The sequence below is a fragment of the Mustelus asterias genome, chromosome 18, assembly GCF_964213995.1.
Source record: "Mustelus asterias chromosome 18, sMusAst1.hap1.1, whole genome shotgun sequence".
NCBI classification, from domain to species: domain Eukaryota; kingdom Metazoa; phylum Chordata; class Chondrichthyes; order Carcharhiniformes; family Triakidae; genus Mustelus; species Mustelus asterias.
Window position 1 is genome coordinate 9,906,420 of NC_135818.1, and position 25,763 is coordinate 9,932,182.

Consider the following 25,763-nt stretch of genomic DNA (forward strand, 5'->3'; position numbering starts at 1 on the left):
CATTTGCAGATGGTTGCGGTTCCAGGAGTTGGTCGGGATGAAGAAGGACAATGTGCACTCAGCATTGAGTCTTCAGAATTATTACCTTGAGTGCGACGAGACCAAAGTCTGGATCCGTGAGAAGACCAAACTCATCGAATCCACACAGGATTTGGAAAAGGATTTAGTCGGTGTCCTGGCCATTCAGCGCAAGCTGTGCGGCATAGAGAGGGATCTGGCTGCCATTGAATCAAGGCTTCCGGAGTTGCAGAAGGAAGCCCACACACTGGCGGAGCAGCACCCTGCGCACGCCGTGGATATCCTGAACCGGCTTAAGGAGATCAACGACGTTTGGGACGAACTCAAACATACACTTCAAGGCCGTGAGGAGTCACTAGGGGAGGCCAGCAAGCTGCAGAAATTCCTGCAGGATTTGGACGACTTTCAGCTGTGGCTGTCCAAATCCCAAAAAGCTATCGCTTCCGAAGACGTGCCGAACTCCTTGCCCGAGGCAGAATCCCTTCTTGGGCAGCACAACGCCATCAAAAATGAGATCGATCGCTACGAGGAGGATTATCAGAAGATTAGGGACGCTGGGATAATGATAACGCAGGAAGAAACAGACCCACAGTTTCAAATATTAGAAGAGCGTTTGAAAGGACTGGACACTGGTTGGAATGAGCTCCAGCAGATGTGGGAGAACAGAAAGGGTCTTCTCTCTCAGTCTCATGGGTATCAGCAGTTCCTCAGGGACAGCAAACAAGCGGATGGCATCCTCAGCAATCAGGTACTTGGCTATTATCAGGTTGCGCGATAAGGCTTAGCCTTAGCGTCGCTGTGAGGTGCTTTCCGCTGCCCAGTGATTTGATTTATTATTGTCACATGTATTGGTATACAACGAAAAGTATTATTTCTTGCACGCTGTACAGAGCATACCATTCATAGAGAAGGAAAAGAGAGGGTGCAGAATGTAGTGTTGCAGTCATAGGATTTTTGATTTGATTTATTATTGTCACATGTATTGGGATACAGTGAAAAGTATTATTTCTTGCGCACTATACAGCCAAAGCATACCATTCATAGAGTACAGAGGGGAGAAGGAAAGGAGAGGGTGCAGAATGTAGTGTTGTAATTACAGACAGAGTGTAGAGGAAGATCAGCTTAATATTTTTTTTATTCATTCGTGGGACATGGGTGTCGCTGGCTGGGCCAGCATTTATTGCCCATCCCTAGTTGCCCTTGAGAAGGTGGTGGCGAGCTGCCTTCTTGAATCGCTGCAGTCCACGTGCTGTGGGTTGACCCACAATGCAGTTATGGAGAGAATTCCAGGATTTTGACCCAGCGACTGTGAAGGAACGGCCGATATATTTCCAAGTCAGGGTGGTGAGTGGCTTGGAGGGGAACTTACAGGCGGTGGTGTTCCCATGTATCTGCTGCCCTTGTCCTTCTAGATGGAAGTGGTCGTGGGTTTGTGGATGTGGTGCCAATCAAGTGGGCTGCATTGTCCTGAATGATATCAACTGTCTTGAGCATTAATGTTCTGTAGGTCCATTCAAAAGTCTGATGGCAGCAGGGAAGAAGCCGTTCTTAGTCGGTTGGTACATGACCTAAGACTTTTGTATTTTTTTCCTGACAGAAGAAGGTGGAAGAGAGAATGTCCGGGGTGCGTGAGGTCCTTAATTACGCTGGCTGCTTTTCCGAGGCAGCGGGAAGTGTAGACAGAGTCAATGGATGGGAGGCTGGTTTGAGTGATGGTTTGGGCTTCGTTCACAACCCTCTGTAGTTTCTTGCAGTCTTGGTCAGAGCAGGAGCCATACCAAGCTGTGATGCATCTGGACAGGATGCTTTCTATGGTGCATCTGTAAAAGTTGGTGAGAGTCGTAATGGACATGCTAAATTTCCTAAGTCTCCTGAGAAAGTAGAGGTATTAGTGGGCTTTTTTAACTATAGTGTCAGCATGGAGGGACCAGGACAGGTTGTTGGTGATCTGGACACATAGAAATTTGAAGCTCTCGACCAATTCCATTTTATCGTCATTGATGTAAAGAGGGGCGTGTCCTCCCCACTTCGCTTCCTGATGGCGACGACGATCTCCTTTGCTTTACTGACATTGAGGGGGAGGTTATTGTGGTCGCACCTTTTCACCAGATTCTCTCTCAGTGAAGCTAAACTAGTGACATTAACAGGAAGTTAAGGCCCAAAGTGACTCGAAAGCAAAGCAAAGTTAGAGAACTTGCCTTCGGTGAGTTTCATTACCACTTGCAGACTGAATTCTGAATCTGGAAGCAGACTGCATTTACACACAGAATACAACATCTGTGTAAACCAAAACTTTGAGCCAATATGATTATTTTTCATGTGAATGCACCCTACATGTTCATTTCTAACTAACAAGGCAAAGTAGATGAATTTCTTTTTTACATTCCAAAGAAAGATTAAGCATCTATTCATTTAGCCAGTAGAAATATGATAGATTTATTGGCATTTTCGAAATACCATGACAATCTATTCCACCTCAGAATATCACCCTTCAATATATTGCATTTCATAAATCATATTATTGTTATAAAGCGGAGGTTGATTCCCCCCTCTGAGAATGGAATCACCCAAAGGGGACTACCTCACCTTATAATCTGTAAAAAGTGTGTGTGAAGTGGTGTGACCTGCTCTTCAGCAACCCCTAGTGGTTAAATACAAAATAAACCCCTGACACTCTCTAAAATCAACACGTAAGAACATAAGAAATAGGAGCAGGAGTAGGCCATCTAGCCCCTCGAGCCTGCCCCGCCATTCAATAAGATCATGGCTGATCTGACGTGGATCAGTACCACTTACCCGCCTGATCCCCATAACCCTTAATACCCTTACCGATCAGGAATCCATCCATCCGCGCTTTAAACATATTCAGCGAGGTAGCCTCCACCACCTCAGTGGGCAGAGAATTCCAGAGATTCACCACCCTCTGGGAGAAGAAGTTCCTCCTCAACTCTGTCTTAAACCGACCCCCCTTTATTTTGAGGCTGTGTCCTCTAGTTTTAACTTCCTTACTAACAATTTATTTATCTAATTAACAGTGAGCAAATTAACTAAACTATTAACAAACCGAATAAATCCCTTCTAACTATTAACTATTCCCAAATGAAACAAGATTCTAATGGAATGCCATTCCAATAAATACAATTCCCACTCATTAACAAAATGGAATTTAGTCACTCTCTCAATTACAACCAGGTTTTGTGCCTTCTGGAATATTCTGGGCTTTCTCTGTTGATTCTTCTGTCTGGAACTTCTTGCATCTTTGGTACCTTTGCTAGCGAGATGGTGCTTTCTCTAAGACATAGGTGAAGCTATGAGATCCAGTGATTCCCTCTCTCTGAGAGCCGTGAGCTGTTAACTCTGGCAGGTGGCAATTGCTCTCTCTTTTTGTCCCACTTTCCCCTTCTTTTATGCCTGTGATGACATATAATATTTCCCAGAATAGCATTGGTCCTAGGTTGTCAAAACCATCAGATTTGAATTTAATAGGTTCTTGGTGTCTATGTGCCTGATTCAAATTGATTGGCTAAATTCAAAAGCCTGTTGTCTTGGTAAAAACTGCTGCTTGGCCTTTCGATACAAATATTTCAGTCTGGGCTCTCTGTGTACTTGCATTTTTAAATCTTTAAGCACAGGAAAAGCACCACCTTTTAACGGGACCATGCAATGCTTTCCCCCCGAGCATTTTACAATCTTACAAACACCAAATTCTAACTTCCTACCTTTCAATCTACAATTCCTCAACCTAACTTTGCAACATGATTGAGAATTCAATTATTTTGCACAGTTGAGGCATATCTGCTGAGATCAGGACTTGGGTGTATATCAGAAATCTATTTTTCCAATAATTACAACTATTAAAGATTTCTTGGATACTTAAAGAGACATTGGTAAGGTTGGCTTGCTTGTGTTCTGCAATGCAGTGTTTCATCTCATCCTTTCGGGCAAATGTTGAGGGCAAAATTGGCATCAACCTGCAATGTGAAACAGGCTCCGAGAGCATCAGTCGCTGATCTTTCATTGCCTCAGTTTTTCTCCTCAGTTTTTCTTTGGGTTGGCACGGTGACACAGTGGTTAGCACTGCTGCCTCACAGCGCCAGGGACCCGGGTTCAATTCCGGCCCAGGGTCACTATCATAGAAACTACAAGTAGGAGTAGGCCATTCAGCCCTTCGATCTACTCTGTCATTCATTGTGATCATGGCTGATCATCAAATTCAATATCCTGATCCCCCTTGATCCCTTTAGCCCCAAGAGCTATATCTAATTTCTTCTTGAAATCACACGTTTGGGCCTCAACTACTTTCTGTGGTAGTGAATTCCACAGATTCACCACTTTCTGGGTTAAGAAATTTCTCCTCACCTCAGTTCTAAAAGATTTACATTTTATCCTCAACTATGACCCATAGTTGAGACTCCCCCACCATTGGGAACATTCTTTCTGAATCACTGGTAAGATAGCCCGGTTTATACCTTGGGCAGTCTTGTCAGCAAGAGGAAGGAAAGAATATGATCACATCCGAACTCCCCAGGCCAAACACTCTGCCTCCCAATGCATTAAAGTGTGATTCTCAGCAGTTTTGATTTGATTTGATTTATTATTGTCACATGTATTAGTGTACAGTGAAAAGTATTGTTTCTTGCGCGCTATACAGACAAAGCATACCGTTCATAGCGAAGGAAAGGAGAGGGTGCAGAATGTGGTGTTACAGTCATAGCTAGGGTGTAGAGAAAGATCAACTTAGTGCGAGGTAGGCCCATTCAAAAGTCTGATGACAGCAGGGAAGAAGCTGTTCTGGAGTCGGTTGGCATGTGACCTCAGACTTTTGTATCTTTTTCCCAATGGACGAAGGTGGAAGAGAGAATGTCCGGGGTGTGTGGGGTCCTTCATTATGCTGGCTGCTTTGCCGAGGCAGCGGGAAGTGTAGACAGAGTCAATGGATGGGAGGCTGGTTTGAGTGATGGATTGGGCTACATTCACGACCTTTTGTAGTTCCTTGCGGTCTTGGGCAGAGCAAGAGCCACCACCAAGCTGTGATACAACCAGAAAGAATGCTTTCTATTGTGCATCTGTAAAAGTTGGTGAGTCATAGCTAACATGCCAAATTTCCTTAGTCTTCTGAGAAAGTAGAGACGTTGGTGGGCTTTTAACCATAGTGTCGACATGGGGGGATCAAGACAGGTGATCTGGACACCTAAAAATTTGAAGCTCTCGACCCTTTCTACTTCGTCCCCATTGATGTAGACAGGGGCATGTTCTCCACTACGCTTCCTGAAGCTGATGACCATCTGCTTCATTTTGTTGACATTGAGGGAGAGATTATTGTCATCGCACCAGTTCACCAGATTCTCTATCTCATTCTTGTTCTCTGTCTCATCATTGTTTGAGATTCGACCCACTATGGTGGTATCATCAGCAAACTTGAAAATCGAGCTGGAGGGGGATTTGGCCACACAGTTATAGGTGTATAAGGAGTATAGAAGGGGGCTGAGAACACAGCTTTGTGAGGCACCGGTGTTGAGGATGATTTAAGACTGAGATGAGAAGGAATTTCTTCTCTCAGAGTGTTGTGAGTCATTGGAACTTCACAGAGCTGTGGGGGGTAGAGTCCTTGTGTATATTGAAGGTGGCCAGGATGTGGAGGTGTTGGTGTTGGACTGAGGTGGACAAGATGAGAGATCACACGACACCAGGTTTATTTGAAACCACGAGCTTTCAGAGCGCGGCTCCTTCATCAGGTGTCATGTGACCCCTCAGTGTGTGTATTGAAGGCTGAGATGAATGGAGTTTTGATCAGTGAGGGAATCAAGGGTTACGGGGAAGGGCAGGAAAGTGGACATGAGGAATGTGGGATCAGCCGTAACCCTATTGAATGGCAGAGCAGGCTCAAGGGGCCGAATGGCCCACTCCTGTTCCTATTTCATATGGTCTTCTCTTAGTGGCAATGGCAAAGATCTGGGAGTATGTAATGCATCATCCACATAATTATACATTGTGCAGAGGACCAAAAAATTTAAATTGAAGGAAAGAAAAGGACAAATGTCTTGTGACAAGGTGGAATGTCTTGTGAAAAGGAAGAGGGAAGCTTATGTAGGGATGAGGAAACAAGGTTCAGATGGCTCGATTGAGGGTTACAAGTTAGCAAGGAATGAGCTGAAAAAGGGGCTTAGGAGAGCTAGGAGGGGACACGAGAAGTCCTTGACGGGTCGGATCAAGGAAAACCCCAAGGCTTTTTACTCTTATGTGAGGAATAAAAGAATGACCAGGGTGAGGTTAGGGCCGGTCAAGGACAGTAGTGGGAACTTGTGTATGGAGTCAGTAAAGATGGGCGAGGTGACGAATGAATATTTTTCTTCAGTGTTCACCAAGGAGAGGGGGCATGTTTTTGAGGAAGAGAAGGTGTTACAGGCTAATAGGCTGGAGGAAATAGATGTTCGGAGGGAGGATGTCCTGGCAGTTTTGAATAAACTGAAAGTCGATAAGTCCCCTGGGCCTGATGAAATGTATCCTAGGATTCTTTGGGAGGCAAGGGATGAGATTGCAGAGCCTTTGGCTTTGATCTTTGGGTACTCACTGTCCATGGGGATGGTGCCAGAGGACTGGAGAATGGCGAATGTTGTACCTCTGTTTAAGAAAGGGAATAGAAATGACCCTGGTAATTATAGACCGGTTAGTCTTACTTCGGTGGTTGGTAAATTGATGGAAAAGGTCCTTAGAGATGGGATTTACGACCATTTAGAAAGATGCGGATTAATCCGGGATAGTCAGCACGGATTCGTGAAGGGCAAGTCGTGCCTCACAAATTTGATTGAATTTTTTGAGGAGGTAACTAAGTGTGTTGATGAAGGTAGGGCAGTTGATGTCATATACATGGATTTTAGTAAGGCGTTTGATAAAGTCCCCCATGGTCGGCTTATGATGAAAGTGAGGAGGTGTGGGATAGAGGGAAAGTTGGCCGATTGGATAGGTAACTGGCTGTCTGATCGAAGACAGAGGGTGGTGGTGGATGGAAAATTTTCGGATTGGAGGCAGGTTGCTAGCGGAGTGCCACAGGGATCAGTGCTTGGTCTTCTGCTCTTTGTGATTTTTATTAATGACTTAGAGGAGGGGGCTGAAGGGTGGATCAGTAAATTTTCTGATGACACCAAGATTGGTGGAGTAGTGGATGAGGTGGAGGGCTGTTGTAGGCTGCAAAGAGACATAGATAGGATGCAAAGCTGGGCTGAAAAATGGCAAATGGAGTTTAACCCTGATAAATGTGAGGTGATTCATTTTGGTAGGACAAATTTAAATGTGGATTACAGGGTCAAAGGTAGGGTTCTGAAGACTGTGGAGGAACAGAGAGATCTTGGGGTCCATATCCACAGATCTCTAAAGGTTGCCACTCAAGTGGATAGAGCTGTGAAGAAGGCCTATAGTGTGTTAGCTTTTATTAACAGGGGGTTGGAGTTTAAGAGCCATGGGGTTATGCTGCAACTGTACAGGACCTTGGTGAGACCACATTTGGAATATTGTGTGCAGTTCTGGTCACCTCACTATAAGAAGGATGTGGAAGCGCTGGAAAGAGTGCAGAGGAGATTTACCAGGATGCTGCCTGGTTTGGAGGGTAGGTCTTATGAGGAAAGGTTGAGGGAGCTAGGGCTGTTCTCTCTGGAGCGGAGGAGGCTGAGGGGAGACTTAATAGAGGTTTATAAAATGATGAAGGAGATAGATAGAGTGAACGTTCAAAGACTATTTCCTCGGGTGGATGGAGCTACTACAAGGGGGCATAACTATAGGGTTCATGGTGGGAGATACAGAAAGGATATCAGAGGTAGGTTCTTTACGCAGAGAGTGGTTGGGGTGTGGAATGGACTGCCTGCAGTGATAGTGGAGTCAGACACTTTAGGAACATTTAAGCGGTTATTGGATAGGCACATGGAGCACACCAGGATGATAGGGAGTGGGATAGCTTGATCGTGGTTTCAGATAAAGCTCGGCACAACATCGTGGGCCGAAGGGCCTGTTCTGTGCTGTACTGTTCTATGTTCTATGTCTAAATTTCATTGAACTTTCAAATCTGAAACGATGTTTAAATGCAAATGGTAAATATTCACAGATGTTACAAAATAACTTTCTGGGTGAACTTTGACATTGCCGACAGGAATACAATTTGGCGCATGTCGAGATGCCAAACACGCTGGAGGCAGCAGAGGGCGCCATCAAGAAACACGAGGATTTTGTGACAACCATGGACGCCAATAAGGAGAAAATCTCTGGCACGATAGTCGGAGGAGAAAAGCTCATTCAAGATGGGAACATTTTTAAGGACAAGGTTCTCAGCAAGGTCACATCGATCGATGAAAGGTAAAATGTGACTCTTTAGGGCACAGTGGCGGATTCCCTGTCGGCAGGGCAGGCGAGCCATACAAAATGCTTCAGCGGGACTGAAAGATCCCGCCAATGGCAAGCCATCTCTGATGCTGGCGAACAGACCATGGGGGGGAGGAGGGTGCTGGAAAATCCCAGTCAGTGATTCTAATGTTGCTCTTTTTGCCCGGTCTTGGATCACAAGAACAAATTTCAAAATACACAGGCCAGGTTGTTCCGGCCATTTACGCCGATGGGATTTTCCCATCCCACTGCAGTGAACGGACATTTGGCTGGGTGCCAAATTTTCCATCCTCGCTTGCAGCAGGAGCGTGGCGTGAATGGCTGGTAAGATCACGCCCACAATGTATATTTACAAAGCTCTCGCGCCGTGAATCAGAAGGTTCCAGGTTCAAGTCCCACCCCGGGGCCCGAGCACGAAATGTAAGGCCGACACTCCTGTGCGGAACTGAGGAGGTGCTGCACTGACACAAGTGCCATCTTTGGGAGGAGATGGAAAACTGAGGCCCCCATCTACCTGCGCAGGTGGATGTATAAGATCCCACGCTGCTAGTTCCAATGGGCAGCACAGTGGTTAGCACTGCTGCCTCACAGCACCAGGGATCCCGGTTCGATTCCCGGTTTGGGTCACTGTCTGTGCGGAGTCTGCACGTTCCCGGTTTCCTCCCGGGTGCTCCGGTTTCCACCCACAGTCCGAAAGACATGCTGGTTAGGTGCATTGGCCATGCTAAATTCTCCCTCAGTGTACCCGAACAGGCGCCGGAGTGTGGCGACTAGGGGATTTTCACAGTAACTTCATTGCAGTGTTAATGTAAGGCTACTTGTGATACTAATAAATAAACTTTAAAAAAGGATGTATGGTTAAAAGATGCCTCTGGCTTTTAGTATTCCAGTTCTAATATGATTCTGCCGTTGATCCAGATGCAAAAAGAACACGAAACAGGCAAAAGAAGTGGCAGCGCATCTCAAAGACAACCGTGATCTTCAGCATTTCCTACAGAACTGCCAAGAGGTTAGTTGACTGAAATCTGATTAATCTGGGACATCTTTGTTTAACATTCACGCATTTAATAATTTAAGCCATGATGACTGCAATCATATTTATAAATTCCGTATCATCATTTTTAAAAATTATATTCTTTATGGCGTCTGGGCATCACCAGCTGGACCAGGATTTATTGCCCCATCCCTAATTGTCCTTGAGGGGGCATTTGGGAGTTAACCACGTTGGGCGGCACAGTGGTTAGCACTGCTGCCTCACAGCGTCAGGGACCCGGGTTCAATTCCCGGCTTACAGAGAAACATAGAAGCAGGAGGAGGCCATTCGGCCCTTTGAACCTGTTTCGCCATTCATCACGATCATGGCTGATCGCCCAACTCAATAGCCTAATCCTGCTTTCTCCCCATAACCTTTGATCCCTATTTGCCCCAAGTGCTATATCCAGCCGTCTCTTGAATACATTCAATGTTTTGGCATCAGCTACTTCCTGTGGTAATGAATTCCACAGGCTCACCACTCTTTGGGTGAAGAAATGTTTCCTCAAATCTTAAAGCGGATGAAGGCAGATAAATCCCCGGGACCTGATGCATGGCTTTGTGAGTGGAAAATCATGTCTCACAAATTTGATTGAGTTTTTTGAAGAGGTAACCAAGAAGGTAGATGAGGGCAGTGCAGTTGATGTTGTCTACATGGACTTTAAGCAAGGCCTTTGACAAGGTACCACAGGGTAGGTTGTTGCATAAGGTTAAATCTCACCGGATCCAGGGTGAGGTATCTAAATGGATACAAAATTGGCTTCTTGACAGAAGCCAGAGGGTGGTTGTAGTGAGTTGTTTTTCAAACTCGAGACCTGTGACCAGCGGTGTGTCTCAGGGATCAGTGCTGGGTCCACTGTTATTTGTCATTTATATTAATGATTTGGATGAGAATATAGGAGGCATGGTTAGTAAGTTTGCAGATGACACTAAGATTGGTGGCATAGGAACAGTGAAGAAAGTTATCTCCAATTGCAACAGGATCTTGATCAATTGGGCCAGTGGGCTGACAAATGGCAGATGGAGTTTAATTTAGATAAATGCGAGGTGATGCATTTTGGTAGATTGAACCAGGGCAGGACTTACTCAGTTAATGGTAGAGCGTTGGGGAGAGTTACAGAACAAAGAGATCTAGGGGTACATGTTCATAGCTCCTTGAAAGTGGAGTCACAGGTGGACAGAGTGGTGAAGAAGGCATTCGGCATGCTTGGTTTCATTGGTCAGAACATTGAATACAGGAGTTGGAACATCTTGTTGAAGTTGTACAAGACAATGGTAAGGCCACACTTGAAATACTATGTGCAATTCTGGTCACCCTATTATAGAAAGGACATTATTAAACTGGAAAGAGTGCAGAAAAGATTTACTTGGATGCTACCGGGACTTGATGGATCGAGTTATAAGGAGAGGCTGGATAGACTGGGACTTTTTTCTCTGGAGCGTAGGAGGCTGGGTGAGGGGTGATCTTATAGAGGTCTATAAAATAATGAGGGGCACAGATCAGCTAGATAGTCAATATCTTTTCCCAAAGGTAGGGGAATCTAAAACTAAAGGGCATAGGTTTAAGGTGAGAGGGGAGAGATACAAAAGTGTCCAGAGGGGCAATTTTTTCACACACAGGGTGGTGAGTGTCTGGAACAAGCTGCCAGAGGTAGTAGTAGAGGCGGGTACAATTTTGTCTTTTAAAAAGCATTTAGATAGTTACATGGGTACGATGGATATAGAGGGATATGAGCCAAATGTGGGCAATTGGGATTCGCTTAGGGGTTTTAAACAAAAAGGGCGGCATGGACAAGTTGGGCCGAAGGGCCTGTTTCCATGCTGTAAACCTCTATGACTCGATGACTCATCTCCATCCTAAATGGTCTACCCTGTATCCTGAGACTGTGACCCCTGGTTCTGGACACCCCCACAATCGGGAACATCCTCCCTGCATCTACCCTGTTTAGTCCTGCTAGAATTTTATAAGTCTCTATGAGATCCTCCCTCATTCATCTGGACTCCAGTGAAAACAATCCTAACCTAGTCAACCTTGGGTCACTGTCTGTGTGGAGTCTGCACGTTCTCCCTGTGTCTGCGTGGGTTTCCTCCAGGTGCTCCAGTTTCCTCCCACAGTCCAAATATGTGTGGATGAGGTGCATTGGCTATGCTAAATTCTCCTCCAGTGTACCTGAACAGATGCCAGAGTGTGGCGACTAGGGAATTTTCACTGTAACTTCATTGCAGTGTGACACTAATAAATAAACTTCAAACTTGTTGTGGACCTTGAGTTACGTGTTGGCCAGACCAGGTAAGGATGGCAGATTTCCTTCCCTATCCCAGATGGGTTTTTATGACAATCGACAATGGTTTCATTGGTCACCTTACTCTTTCAATTCCAGATTTTTATTAAATTTAAATCTCACCATCTACTGTGGTAGGATTTGAACCCAGGTCCCCAGAGCATAACCCTGGGTCACTAGTCTAGTGACAATATCATAAGGCCACCACCTTCATTTAAGAACTGCTGTTTAGGCTGCAGCCGGAAATGATTGAACTCAATACCTACGAACACAAATTAGTAGCAGGAGTCGGCCCCTCGAGCCTGCTCCGTCATTCAATAAGACCATGGCTGATCTGACTGCAACCTCTTGCCTACTCCAATGACCTTTCGCCCCCTGTTAATCAAGAATCTATCCAGCTCCGCCTCAAAAACATTCAAAGACTTTCCTTCCACTGCCTTTTGAGACACTTCCAAAGACTCATCACCCTCTGAAAGAAAATAATTCTTCTCATCTCTGTCTTAAATAGGAGACCCCATCTTTTTAAACATTTACCCCCTAGTTCTAGATTCTCTCTCAAGAGGAAACATCCTCTTTATGTCCCCCTTACCAAGACCTATCAGGATCCTAAAAGGTTTCAATCAATTATTTATTATTTGATTTATTCTTGTCACATGTATTAGTATAGAGCGAAAAGTATTGTTTCAAAGCATACCGTTCATAGAGAAGGAAAGGAGAGAGTGCAGAATGTAGTATTACAGTTGAGCCAGGGTGTAGAAAAAGATCAACTTAGTGCAAGGTCGGTCGCCTCTTGCTCTTCTAACCTCCAATGGATCCAAGCACAACACATGGGGAGGTGGTGGCCGAGTGGCATTATCGCTAGACTATTGATCCAGAAGCTTAGCTAATGTTCTGGGGACCCTGGTTCGAATCCCGATGGTGGAATTTGAATTTGTTAAAAAATATCTGGAATTAAGTATCCACTGATGACCATGAAACCATTGCCGATTGTCGGAAAAACCCATCTGTTTCACTAATGTCCTTTAGGGAAGGAAATCCTTATCCGGCCTGGCCTAAGTGACTCCAGAACCACGGCTCAACTCTCAACTGCCCTCGGGCAACTAGAGATGGGCAATAAATGCTGGCCAGCCAGTGACACCCATGTTGTGCCGAACATGATGCCTAATTAAACTAATCCATTCTGCCTGCCCTTGGTCCATATCCCTCTATTCCTTGCATATTCATGTGCTTATCTAAAAGCCCCTTAAACTCCCCTATCGTATCTGTCTCCACCACCACCCCTGGCAGCGCGTTCCAGACACCTACCACTCTCTGTGTAAAAAAAAATCTTGCCGCTCACATCTCCTCTGAACTTTCTCTCCTCTCACCTTCAGTGCGTGCCCCCTAGTATTAGACATTTCAACTCTGGGAAAAAGATTCTGACTGTCAACCCTATCTGAGTCTCTCATAATTTATAGACATCTATCAGGTCCCCCTCAGCCTCCGCCACTTCAGAGAAAACTACCAGGAGCGGCACGGTGGCACATTGGTTAACACTGCTGCCTCACAGCGCCAGGGACCCGGGTTCGATTCCCGGCTTGGGTCACTGTCTGTGCAGAGTCTGCACGTTCTCTCCATGTCTGTGTGGGTTTCCTCCGGGTGCTCCGGTTTCCTCCCACAGTCCGAAAGACGTGCTGGTTAGGTGCATTGGCCATGCTAAATTCTCCCTCAGTGTACCCGAACAGGCACCGGAATGTGGCGACTGGGGGATTTTCACAGTAACTTCGTCGCAGTGTTAATGTAAGCCTACTTGTGACACTAATAAATAAACTTATAAATTTTAAAAAAACCAGGAGAAGCAAAAGAGATGGGGAAGGTTAGAAAAAACAGATGAGAGGACAAGGAGAAGTTAAAAATGAGGTTCCCAGTGAGGAAAGAAGTCAGAGAAAATAGGAGGCGTGTCTCTGAGTATTTTTATACTAATAGAGGTGTGCCGTGACACTTAAAAGGTTTGGAACCACTGTCCTAGACAATTCAATCATCTATAACTACTTGTCCTTAAGTGGCCTTGCATTCAGCAGATATTGCACCAGTATTTTTGCTGAGTGGATTAAGATGCCTTTAAATATTCTTACTCAGGATTCATGCTGTGTATGTGACACAATTTTGAGAGGGAGAGGAGGAAGAATCTTATTATCCTTTGCCTTCTCTGAGCAAGATTTTTGACCTTGAAACTTGTGACCACAAATTAAGTTAAATAGCCTGCCCGCCTGCCATGCCTGTGGCTGTGTGTTCCGTTCATCTCTTGTGTCTCACACCGCAGTATGATCCTCAAAAAAAAAATTGCAACTTCTTCTGGTGGTGGGATTCATGATGTGGACTGAGGTGGGCACAGTAAGGAGTCTCACAACACCAGGTTAAAGTCCGACAGGTTTATTTGGAATCACGAGCTTTCGGAGCGCCGCTCCTTCATCGGGTGAGTGGAGAGGTGGGTTCACAAACACGGCATATAGAGACACAATTGTAAGATTCCAACCATTATCTTGTAATTGAGTCTGTGTCTATATATGTCGTGTTTGTGAAAGCCACCTCTCAACTCACTTGATGAAGGAGCAGTGCTCCGAAAGCTCGTGATTCCAAATAAACCTGTTGGACTTTATCCTGGTGTTGTGAGACTTCTTACTGTGGTGGGATTGCGTTGTGAATCCTGTCGTCTTTGGGACTGAGGTCTCTTGTATACCTGCACAGCCTCTGGACATTGTTCTCTGCCTGTTTCTGCTTCCAGCTTATCTTTTGGATCAACGAGAAGATGTTAACCGCCCAGGACACGTCTTACGATGAGGCTCGCAACCTACACACAAAATGGCAGAAGCACCAAGCGTTTATGGCGGAACTGGCATCGAATAAAGAATGGCTGGACAACGTTGATAAGGTGAAACACAGCTAAGGAATGATTCATGAAAGCTCCTCCATCTAACTCTGTCTAACACACCTCCCTTCATCACAATTCCCCATTTTGAATCTGTTGTCACCTAATGTGCCTTGAGGAGTAGCACGGTGGCACAGTGGTTAGCACTGCTGCCTCACAGCGCCAGGGACCCAGGTTCAGTTCCCAGCTTGGGTCACTGTCTGTGTGGAGTTTACATGCTCTCTCCGTGTCTGCGTGGGTTTCCTCCGGGTGCTCCAGTTTCCTCCCACAGTCTGGAAGACGTTCTGGTTAGGTGGATTGGCCATGCTAAATTGCCTCTTAGTATCAGGAGGACTAGCTAGAGTAAATGCATGGGGTTATGGGGATCGGGCATGGGTGGGATTGTGGTTGGTGCAGACCCGATGGGCCGAATGGCCTCCTTCTGCATTGTAGGGATTGTATATTTAAAAACCTGTCTGAGTATTTCTCTGATGCTTTTTGGAAAAGCGTTTCCCAGGGTGTAAAACATTATTTGTGTAAAGGGCGGGGACGGTGCATGCAACAAACTATAGTCAAATTGTAGAATCCAGGTGGAAGGGGATCATGGGGGTCGATCTGTCTGGGTAGGGGGGGATCACAGTGGTTGATCTGTCTGGGTGGGGCGGCTTGTGATAGGCTGCGGGGCCCCGCAGTAGGGTGGGAAGGGTGCCGGGATTTGCCACAGAGGATGTATCTATATAGCAGAGGCTGTGTGTCAGGTCTCTCTACTGCTCAGAGGAGTGAGATCTACGCATGTGCAATGGCACCCTCTGAAGCTCTCAGCTGGCTTTCTAGCGATTTAAGCCCCGCCCCCTCCCCCTTCAGGCGAGAAATGGATTTTGAGGTTTTATTCTGCTTTAAGTGCATAAAAATAACAGATTTGGACTCGCCCAAAAAAGGATCAGGAAATCTCCCATTTCCAAGCTCGCTCTGGACTTAGAATTGTTTGCATAAGATCACCCCCTCCCCCCCCACCCCCCACCCCGCCAACCCCTGGAGGTTTTGCTTTGGATGCATTCAGCAATCTCAATTCAAAACTTCAGTAGTTTTGAAAGTAGATTCTTTTGTTGAAGGTTCTGTTCAGACTGTATATCACTGAAGGCAAAATTTTCATATAACTGTTGAAGCCCAAAGAGACTTGGAGGTTCAGGTACGTAACCTGTTAAAATATCACAGATAGGGATGGAAAGTAATCGGCAGGCTAATGGAACACTGGCTTTGTATCTAGAAAGCGGCATGGTGGCACAGTGGTTAGTCCTGCTGCCTCACAGCGCCAGGGACTTGGGTTCAATTCCGGCCTCGGGCCTGTGTGGAGTTTGCACATTCTCCCCATGTCTGCGTGGGTTTCCTCCGCGTGCTCCAGTTTCCTCCCACAGTCCAAAGATGGGCAAGTTAGGTGGATCGGCCATGGTAAATGTGCGAGGTTACGGGGGATAGGGCAGAGGGAAGGGCCTGGGTGGGATGCTCATTCGAACAGTCAGTGCAGACATGATGGGCCGAATGGCCACTTTCTGCACTGTAGAGTGATTCTATAGAATATCAGAGTGTAGAAGTCCTTCTTCAGCTATACAAAGCCCTGTTTAGGCCACACCGAGTACTGCAGGTAGCTTTGGGCAGTGCACCTTGGGAGGGATATATTGGCCTTGGCAGGAATGCAACATAGATTCAGCTGAGACAGACTGAAAGGGTTAAGTTACAAGGAGAGATTACACAAACTGTGGTTGTATTCCCTGGAATTTAGATGGTTAAGGGGCGATCTGACCAAAGTTAAGAGGGAGTAGATATGGAGAAACTATTTCTGCTGACTGGGGAGTACAGTTCAGACCCAGAACTGTCAGGAGTGAGCCAAAGGGAACGCAGGGTGGTAGAACTATTTTAGCTATTCTGTTTTAAGAACATAAGAACATAAGAAATAGGAGCAGGAGTAGGCCATCTAGCCCCTCGAGCCTGCCCCGCCATTCAATAAGATCATGGCTGATCTGACGTGGATCAGTACCACTTACCCGCCTGATCCCCATAACCCTTAATTCCCTTACCGATCAGGAATCCATCCATCCGCGCTTTAAACATATTCAGCGAGGTAGCCTCCACCACCTCAGTGGGCAGAGAATTCCAGAGATTCACCACCCTCTGGGAGAAGAAGTTCCTCCTCAACTCTGTCTTAAACCGACCCCCCTTTATTTTGAGGCTGTGTCCTCTAGTTTTAACTTCCTTACTAAGTGGAAAGAATCTCTCCGCCTCCACCCTATCCAGCCCCCGCATTATCTTATAAGTCTCCATAAGATCCCCCCTCATCCTTCTAAACTCCAACGAGTACAAACCCAATCTCCTCAGCCTCTCCTCATAATCCAAACCCCTCATCTCCGGTATCAACCTGGTGAACCTTCTCTGCACTCCCTCCAATGCCAATATATCCTTCCTCATATAAGGGGACCAATACTGCACACAGTATTCCAGCTGCGGCCTCACCAATGCCCTGTACAGGTGCATCAAGACATCCCTGCTTTTATATTCTATCCCCCTCGCAATATAGGCCAACATCCCATTTGCCTTCTTGATCACCTGTTGTACCTGCAGACTGGGCTTTTGCGTCTCATGCACAAGGACCCCCAGGTCCCTTTGCACGGTAGCATGTTTTAATTTGTTTCCATTGAGATAGTAATCCCATTTGTTATTATTTCCTCCAAAGTGTATAACCTCGCATTTATCAACGTTATACTCCATTTGCCATATCCTCGCCCACTCACTCAGCCTGTCCAAATCTCTCTGCAGATCTTCTCCGTCCTCCACACGATTCACTTTTCCACTTATCTTTGTGTCGTCTGCAAACTTCGTTACCCTACACTCCGTCCCCTCCTCCAGATCATCTATATAAATGGTAAACAGTTGCGGCCCGAGTACCGATCCCTGCGGCACGCCACTAGTTACCTTCCTCCAACCGGAAAAACACCCATTTATTCCGACTCTTTGCTTCCTGTCGGATAGCCAGTCCCCAATCCACTTTAACACACTACCCCCAACTCCGTGTGCCCTAATCTTCTTCAGCAGCCTTTTATGGGGCACCTTATCAAACGCCTTTTGGAAATCCAAAAACACCGCATCCACCGGTTCTCCTCCATCAACCGCCCTCGTCACATCTTCATAAAAATCCAACATGTTCGTCAAGCACGACTTTCCCCTCATGAATCCATGCTGCGTCTGATTGATCGAACCATTTCTATCCAGATGCCCTGCTATCTCCTCTTTAATAATGGATTCCAGCATTTTCCCTACTACAGACGTTAAGCTGACCGGCCTATAGTTACCCGCCTTTTGTCTCCTTCCTTTTTTAAACAGCGGCGTAACATTAGCCGTTTTCCAATCAACCGGCACTACCCCAGAATGCAACGAGTTTTGATAAATAATCACTAACGCATCCACTATTACCTCTGACATTTCTTTCAATACCCTGGGATGCATTCCATCCGGACCCGGGGACTTGTCCACCTTCAGTCCCATTAGTCTACCCAGCACTGCCTCTCTGGTAACATTAATCGTATTAAGTATTTCTCCTGCTGCCAACCCTCTATCGTTAATATTTGGCAAACTATTTGTGTCCTCCACCATGAAGACCGACACAAAAAACGTATTTAAAGACTCAGCCATATCCTCATTTCCCACTATTAACTCCCCCCTCTCGTCCTCCAAGGGTCCAACATTCACTCTAGCCACTCTATTCCTTTTTATATATTTATAAAAACTTTTACTATCATTTTTTATATTAATTGCTAGCCTAGCTTCATAGTCTATCCTTCCTTTCTTTATCGCTTTCTTAGTCTCTCTTTGTTGTTTCTTAAATTTTTCCCAATCACTTGTTTCTCCACTATTTTTGGCCACTCTGTACGCAGCTGTTTTTATTTTAATACTCTCCTTTATTTCCTTCGTTATCCACGGCTGGTTCTCCCTTTTCTTACAATCCTTGTTTTTTGCTGGAATATATTTTTGCTGAGAACTGAAAAGGATCTCCTTAAAAATCCTCCACTGTTCCTCAGCTATCCTACCTGCCAGCCTGCTCTCCCAGTCTACCTTAGCCAATTCATCCCTCATCCTATCATATTTCCCTCTGTTCAAACAGAGGACACTGGTTTGAGACCAAACTTTCTCCTCTTCCATCTGAATCAGAAATTCGACCATATTGTGGTCACTAGACCCAAGAGGGTCCTTCACAATAAGATCCTTAATTCTACCTACCTCGTTACACAATACCAGATCCAAAATAGCTCGTTCCCTCGTCGGTTCCGTAACATGCTGTTCAAGGAAACTATCCCGACAGCATTCTAAGAACTCTTCCTCCATTCCACCCTTACCGACTTGAGTCTGCCAGTCAATGTGCATGTTGAAGTCCCCCATGATTATTGCCGTTCCGTTTTTACACGCATCCCTTATCTGCTTGTTTACAGCCCTCCCTACCTCAACATTATTATTTGGGGGCCTATATACCACACCTACTAGTGTCTTTCTCCCTCTACTATTCCTCATCTCTACCCATAATGATTCCACGTTTTGTTCCTCAGAGCCTATGTCATTCCTCAGTACTACCCTGATATTATCTCTTATTAATAGCGCGACCCCACCACCTTTTCCTTCCTGTCTATTCTTCCTAAACGCCTGATACCCCTGGATATTCATCTCCCAGTCCTGGTCACCTTTCAGCCACGTTTCTGTAATGGCCACTAGATCGTACCCACTTGTGCTGATTTGCACCATCAACTCATTCACCTTGTTCCGAATGCTTCGTGCATTCAGGCAAAGTGTCCTTATTCCAGCTTTTATCTGGACCCGCTTTGATGAGTCGCGAACGCCGTCTCCCTCTACTCCCTTATCTAAATTACCGCCTTCATTCACTTGCACCCTCTCCTCTACCATTAATTTTGTAATTCCCCTTACCCCTGCATCCTCCCCCCCATCAATTAGTTCCTTGATCCTAGTCAACTCTTCTAGCTCCCCTCCCCCCAACCTAAGTAGTTTAAATTCTCCCCAGTAGCCTTAGCCAACCTACCGGCCAGGATATTGGTCCCCGTGTGATTCAAGTTCCACCCGTTTTTTGTATACAGATCACCCCTGCCCCTAAAGAGGTCCCAATGGTCCAGGAACCTGAATCCCTGCCCCCTGCACCAGTCCCTCAGCCACACATTCATCCTCCACCTCACTCCATTCCTGCCCTCACCTTCCCGTGGCACAGGCAGTAATCCTGAGATTACTACCTTTGCTTTCCTCTTTCTCAGCTGTCTCCCTAATTCCCTGTACTCCCTTTTCATGACCCCTTCTCCCTTCCTACCCACATCAGCGGTACCAATATGTACCGCTACCTCAGGCTCCTCTCCCTCCCACCTCAGGATTTCCGGGACGCGACTAGCGACATCCTGGATCCCGGCCCCAGGGAGGCAGACCACCATGCGAGAATCCCGCCTACCTCCGCAGAAACGCCTGTCTGTCCCCTTCACCATCGAGTCCCCGATTAATACCGCCTTCCTCCTCTTTTCCTTAGCCCTCTGAGTTACAGGGCTGGACTCCACTGCGGAGACACGGCCACTGCTGCTTCCCCCAGGCGGGCTGTCCCCCCCAGCAGTACTCAAGCAGGAGTACTTGTTGTGCAGGGGCAAATCCACCGGGGTGCTCTCAACCACCCTAGCCTTACCCTTCCTGGCCGTCACCCACTTGGCCTCTTCCCGTGGCCCTGGTGTGACCACCTGATGATAGCTCTTGTCTATCACCTCCTCATTCTCCCTCATCAGCCTAAGATCCTCGAGTTGTAGTTCCAGCTCCCTAACACGGTCTCTCAGGAACCGCAGCTCGACACACCCCTCACAGATGTGGATGTCCGGGAGGCCAGATGCCTCCAGGACCTCCCACATCCTACACTGGGAACAACACATTGGTTTCACACTCATACTGGACACTTTATGTCAAGTAAGACAGTGAAAAGTTAATAAGAGTGTAAGGAAACAAAAACTCACCCCTGCTCGTCCAAGTCCTGTGAGCCAAAGCCCTGACAGCTCACTCAACTTCCCACTCACTCTGCTGCCCGCTACGATGCTGCCCGCTGTATACTTTGGTGCACTTTTAAACCCTCCAAAAACTTCTCCTGGCCTGACTTCCGGTTTTGAAAAAAACCTCCGATTTTAAACCCAAAATTAACTGAAAAAATAATTAATTAATTACAGTCAATTTAATTAATTTTTTAAACCATTGTGCGTGTTCTTACCTCAGGGATTCATACACATATAGGGCGGGATGTCTTTCAGTCCCGCCGACTGTGACCCTCCACCCCTCACCCCTGCCATGGGTTCACCGGAGGTGGAGGGTGAAAATAACGGGAAATCCCGTTGACAGCGGCAGGACTGGAAGATCCCGCCACTGGCCAATGGCAGGCTGCCTCTGCGGCGCACACTGCAAGGGGATTGGAAAACCCTGTCTTATCAGTTTTGGGTTTCCACGAGCTTGCTCTGTTTGCCAATGAGAGACTGGCCGCGCCTCATTGCCATCAGCACCCCCCCCCCCCCCCCCCCCCCACCCCGCCAAACACTCCCTCCCACCTGTGACCCTCATCCCACCTTCACTCACCTTTGGCCTCGAGGGTCCCTTGTCGAGGATTTGGAGATGGGAAATACAAACAAAACATCATGTCAACATCTGATACTCAACGAATCGGAGTGTGAGTATCATTGCCCTTGGAATGTGGAAGGAAGATTGTTTTAAATAATTGCATAGTCTATAAAACATTGCTGGGCCTCGAGTGGGTGCAATACCAGAAGCTGCCACTGCTCTTGGAGGCGCGGACAGCAATGAGGAATTACCAATCTCACATTGGCTTGTGGTTTTTGGTGGGTGGGATTTGCCCCCTGGGACCCTCAATCACAGAGAACTTAAGAACTAGGAGCAGGAGTAGACCATCTGGCCCCTCGAGCCTGCTCCGCCATTCAATAAGATCATGGCTGATCTTTTCGTGGACTCAGCTCCACTTACCCACCCGCTCACCATAACCCTTAATTCCTTTACTGTTCAAAAATGTATCCTTGCCTTAAAAACATTCAATGAGGTAGCCTCAACTGCTTCACTGGGCAGGGTATTCCACAGATTCACAACCCTTTGGGTGAAGAAGTTCCTCCTCAACTCAGTCCTAAGTCTGCGCCCCCTTATTTTGAGGCCTTGTCCCCTAGTTCTAGTTTCACCCGCCAGTGGGAACAACTTCCCTGCTTCTATTTTATCTATCCCCTTCATAATCTTATATGTTTCTATAAGATCCTCCCTCATTCTTCTGAATTCCAATGAGTATAGCTCCCGTCTACTCAGTCTCTCCTCATAAGCCAGCCTGCTCAACTCCGGAATCAACCTAGTGAATCTCCTCTGCACCCCCTTCAGTGCCAGTATGTCCGACTCACCTGATGAAGGAGCAGCGCTCCGAAAGCTCATGCTACCAAATAAACCTGTTGGACTTTAACCTGGTGTTGTGAGATTCCTTACTTTCACAGGTAAGGCTGGATGGTGGCCACTCAGGTATCTGAAGGACATTTATTCCTGTCAGGCTTCCTGCCAGTTCTCTGACTGGGCTGTTTAAATCCCACCCAATATTGGAGACAGTTTGATCGTAAGATTCCACAATCCTTTGTACTGGTTGGCTAACAGCGCAAACTCGTGGAAACTCCAAATTCCCATTGTGACAACACGCACAGTGGTTTAAAACAATATACCTAAAATAGTTAAATCTTGCAAAGTAGATTCTACTGATGATTTGGGTAACGAATACAGCATAAACTCTGCATGGGATCCATGTGGGGGCGGCGCAGTGGTTAGCACTGCTGCCTCACAGCGCCAGGGACCTGGGTTCGATTCCCGGCTTGGGTCTGTGTGGAGTTTGCACGTTCTCCCCGTGTCTGCGAGGGTTTCCTCCGGATGCTCCGGTTTCCTCCGACGGTCTGAAAGATCTTCAGGTTAGGTGGATTGGCCATGCTAAATTTCCCTTTGGTGTCAAGGAAACCAGCTAGGATAAATGCATGGGGATAGGGCCTGGGTGGGATTGTGGTCGGTGCAGACTCGATGGGCCGAATGGCAGGGATGTACTTCTGAGGCTTTATAAAGCACTGGTTAGGCCCCATTTGGAGTACTGTGAGCAATTTTGGGCCCCACACCTCAGGAAGGACATACTGGCACTGGAGCGGGTCCAGCGGAGATTCACACGGATGATCCCAGGAATGGTAGGCCTGACATACGATGAACGTCTGAGGATCGTGGGATTATATTCATTGGAGTTTAGGAGGTTGAGGGGAGATCTGATAGAAACTTACAAGATAATGAACGGCTTAGATAGGATGGACGTGAGGAAGTTGTTTCCATTAGCAGGGGAGACTAGGACACGGGGGCACAGCCTTAGAATAAAAGGGAGTCACTTTAGAACAGAGATGAGGAGAAATTTCTTCAGCCAGAGAGTGGTAGGTCTGTGGAATTCATTGCCACAGAGGGCTGTGGAGGCCGAGACGTTGAGCGTCTTCAAGACAGAAATTGATAAATTCTTGATTTCTCGAGGAATTAAGGGCTATGGGGAGAGAGCGGGTAAATGGAGTTGAAATCAACCATGATTGAATGGTGGAGTGGACTCGATGGGCCGAATGGCCTTACTTCCGCTCCTATGTCTTATGGTCTTATGGCCTCCTTCTGCACTATAGGGGTTCTATGTGTGAAAAACTTAAACTGCAGTTTGAGGGGACAAGGTGGTAACGATCAATAAATCGATCGTTTAAATCCTGAATTAATGAGTGATTTGTATCGATTCATTTCATAACTGACTTGGTATTCGTGGTAATCAGTTTATTAAGCCTTTGTAAAGAAACAACAGGATTTAAAGGTTTTTGTAATGATCTACTTTGGCTGGAGATTAATTATTTACATTTATTGGAGGGCTGTGCTGTCAAAAATGTTTGAATATTTACTGACTGAATCACAAGTCATTGTCTGTTTATCCTGTAAGCCGCAAAGGATTTTTGTTACTGAGGGAGGGTTCCTTGGAGTGCTGAAATGAAATTGAGAAACACTTCATTAAAGAGGGTTTGATTTCAATAAATCATAGAATCCCTACAGTGCAGAAGGAGGCCATTCAGCCCATTGCGCCTGCACCAACAATGGGCCTTTTGGCTAAGATCAAGTGTAGTATCTGGTCCTACACTTGATAGAAGTCAGTGAGGTTACACTGAGGCTTCATCTGAAGCAATTTTCTAAAACGCCATCCAGGCCTTTTGGCCCAGACCAAGCCCTGGAAGGGGTGCAATGCCTTCTCATGTATTAGTATACAGTGAAAAGAGAAGGAGAGGAGAGTGTGCAGAATGTAGTGTTACAGTCATAGCTAGGGTGTAGAGAAAGATCAACTTAATTTGGAATATTGTGTGCAGTTCTGGTCACCTCACTATAAGAAGGATGTGGAAGCGCTGGAAAGAGTGCAGAGGAGATTTACCAGGATGCTGCCTGGTTTGGAGGGTAGGTCATATGAGGAAAGGTTGAGGGAGCTAGGGCTGTTCTCTCTGGAGCGGAGGAGGCTGAGGGGAGACTTAATAGAGGTGTATAAAACGATGAAGGGGATAGATAGAGTGAACGTTCAAAGACTATTTCCTCGGGTGGAAGGAGCTATTACAAGGGGGCATAACTATAGGGTTCGTGGTGGGAGATACAGGACGGATATCAGAGGTAGGTTCTTTACGCAGAGAGTGGTTGGGGTGTGGAATGGACTGCCTGCAGTGATAGTGGAGTCAGACACTTTAGAAACATTTAAGCGGTTATTGGATAGGCACATGGAGCACACCAGGATGATAGGGAGTGGGATAGCTTGATCTTGGTTTCAGATAAAGCTCGGCACAACATCGTGGGCCGAAGGGCCTGTTCTGTGCTGTACTGTTCTATGTTCTATGTTAATGCGAGGTAGGTCCATTCAAAAGTCTGATGGCAGCAGAGAAGAAGTTGCTCTTGAGTCGGTTGGTACGTGACCTCAGACTTTTGTATCTTTTTCCCGATGGAAGAAGGTGGAAGAGAGAATGCCCGGAGTGCGTGGGGTCCTTAATCATGCTGGCTGCTTTGCTGAGGCAGCGGGAAGTATAGACAGAGTCAATGGATGGCAGGCTGGTTTGTGTGTTGGATTGGGCTACATTTGGGCAGACCAGGAGCGATACCAAGCTGTGATACATCCAGAAAGAATGCTTTCCACGGTGCATCCCATCATATCGGTGTACCCGAACAAGCGCCGGAATGTGGCGACTAGGGGATTTTCACAATAACTTCATTGCAATATTAATGTAAGCCTGCTTGTGACTAATAATAAATAATCTGTAAACGCTTGGCTTTAGGTTTACCCAGGACAGTGTATTGAGATCCATTTTCACACAAAGGTAGTTGTGTCTTTCTGTCTATGTGCTGATTTGTCACATGTTGATTGTACACAAATTCATTAAAAAAAACTTCCCTTATTATCAAAATTAAATTAAATTCCCGACACACCTCGCAGGAACCACACCTCCTCAAATTGGCTGACATTTAAAATAGAAATTGACATGCAAAATGCTTAGCATCTTGCTTTTAATAACTCACCTTGTGTGATTTGAACAGAGAATGTATTGAAAAGAAACTTGGCCTCATCTCAGTTGCAACATTGACATTCTGTAATTATTCCGAGTCATATCCTGCAACTGAATTATTAATCCATTGCACCTTCATACAAGTGCTTGGTAATTAACTGGAATTAATTTGTCTTCTTGCTTATTTGACGGAAAGTATCTGATATTTGCAATGATACGAAGGATTAGGAGCAAATGATTGCTGTAATCTCTTTTGAACCCTGTAGCCTTGGGCGGCACAGTGGTTAGCACTGCTGCCTCACAGCGCCAGGGACCTGGATTCATTCCCGGCTTGAGTCACTGTCTGTGCGGAGTCTGCACATTCTCCCTGTGTCTGCATGGGTTTCCTCCGGATGCTCTGGTTCCCTCCCACAGTCTGAAAGCCATGCTGGTTTAGGTGCATTGGTCATGCTAAATTCTCCCTCAGTGTACCCGAACAGGTGCTGGAGTGTGGCGACTAGGGCATTTCAACAGTAACTTCATTGAAGTGTTAATGTAAGC

General features: G+C 46.3%; 1 protein-coding gene across 3 annotated transcripts in view; it reads left to right on the forward strand.

Moving 5' to 3' along the window:
• The window catches only part of LOC144506945 (spectrin beta chain, non-erythrocytic 1-like), a 266,820-nt gene that overhangs the window by 141,533 nt on the left and 99,524 nt on the right, over nt 1-25,763 (forward strand). For all 3 annotated transcript variants that reach the window (XM_078233354.1, XM_078233356.1, XM_078233357.1), the window contains exons 16-19: nt 10-766; nt 8,159-8,361; nt 9,307-9,397; nt 14,467-14,613. In XM_078233354.1, the coding sequence (XP_078089480.1) occupies nt 10-766; nt 8,159-8,361; nt 9,307-9,397; nt 14,467-14,613 (1,198 nt within the window). The remainder of the gene's footprint in view (nt 1-9; nt 767-8,158; nt 8,362-9,306; nt 9,398-14,466; nt 14,614-25,763) is intronic.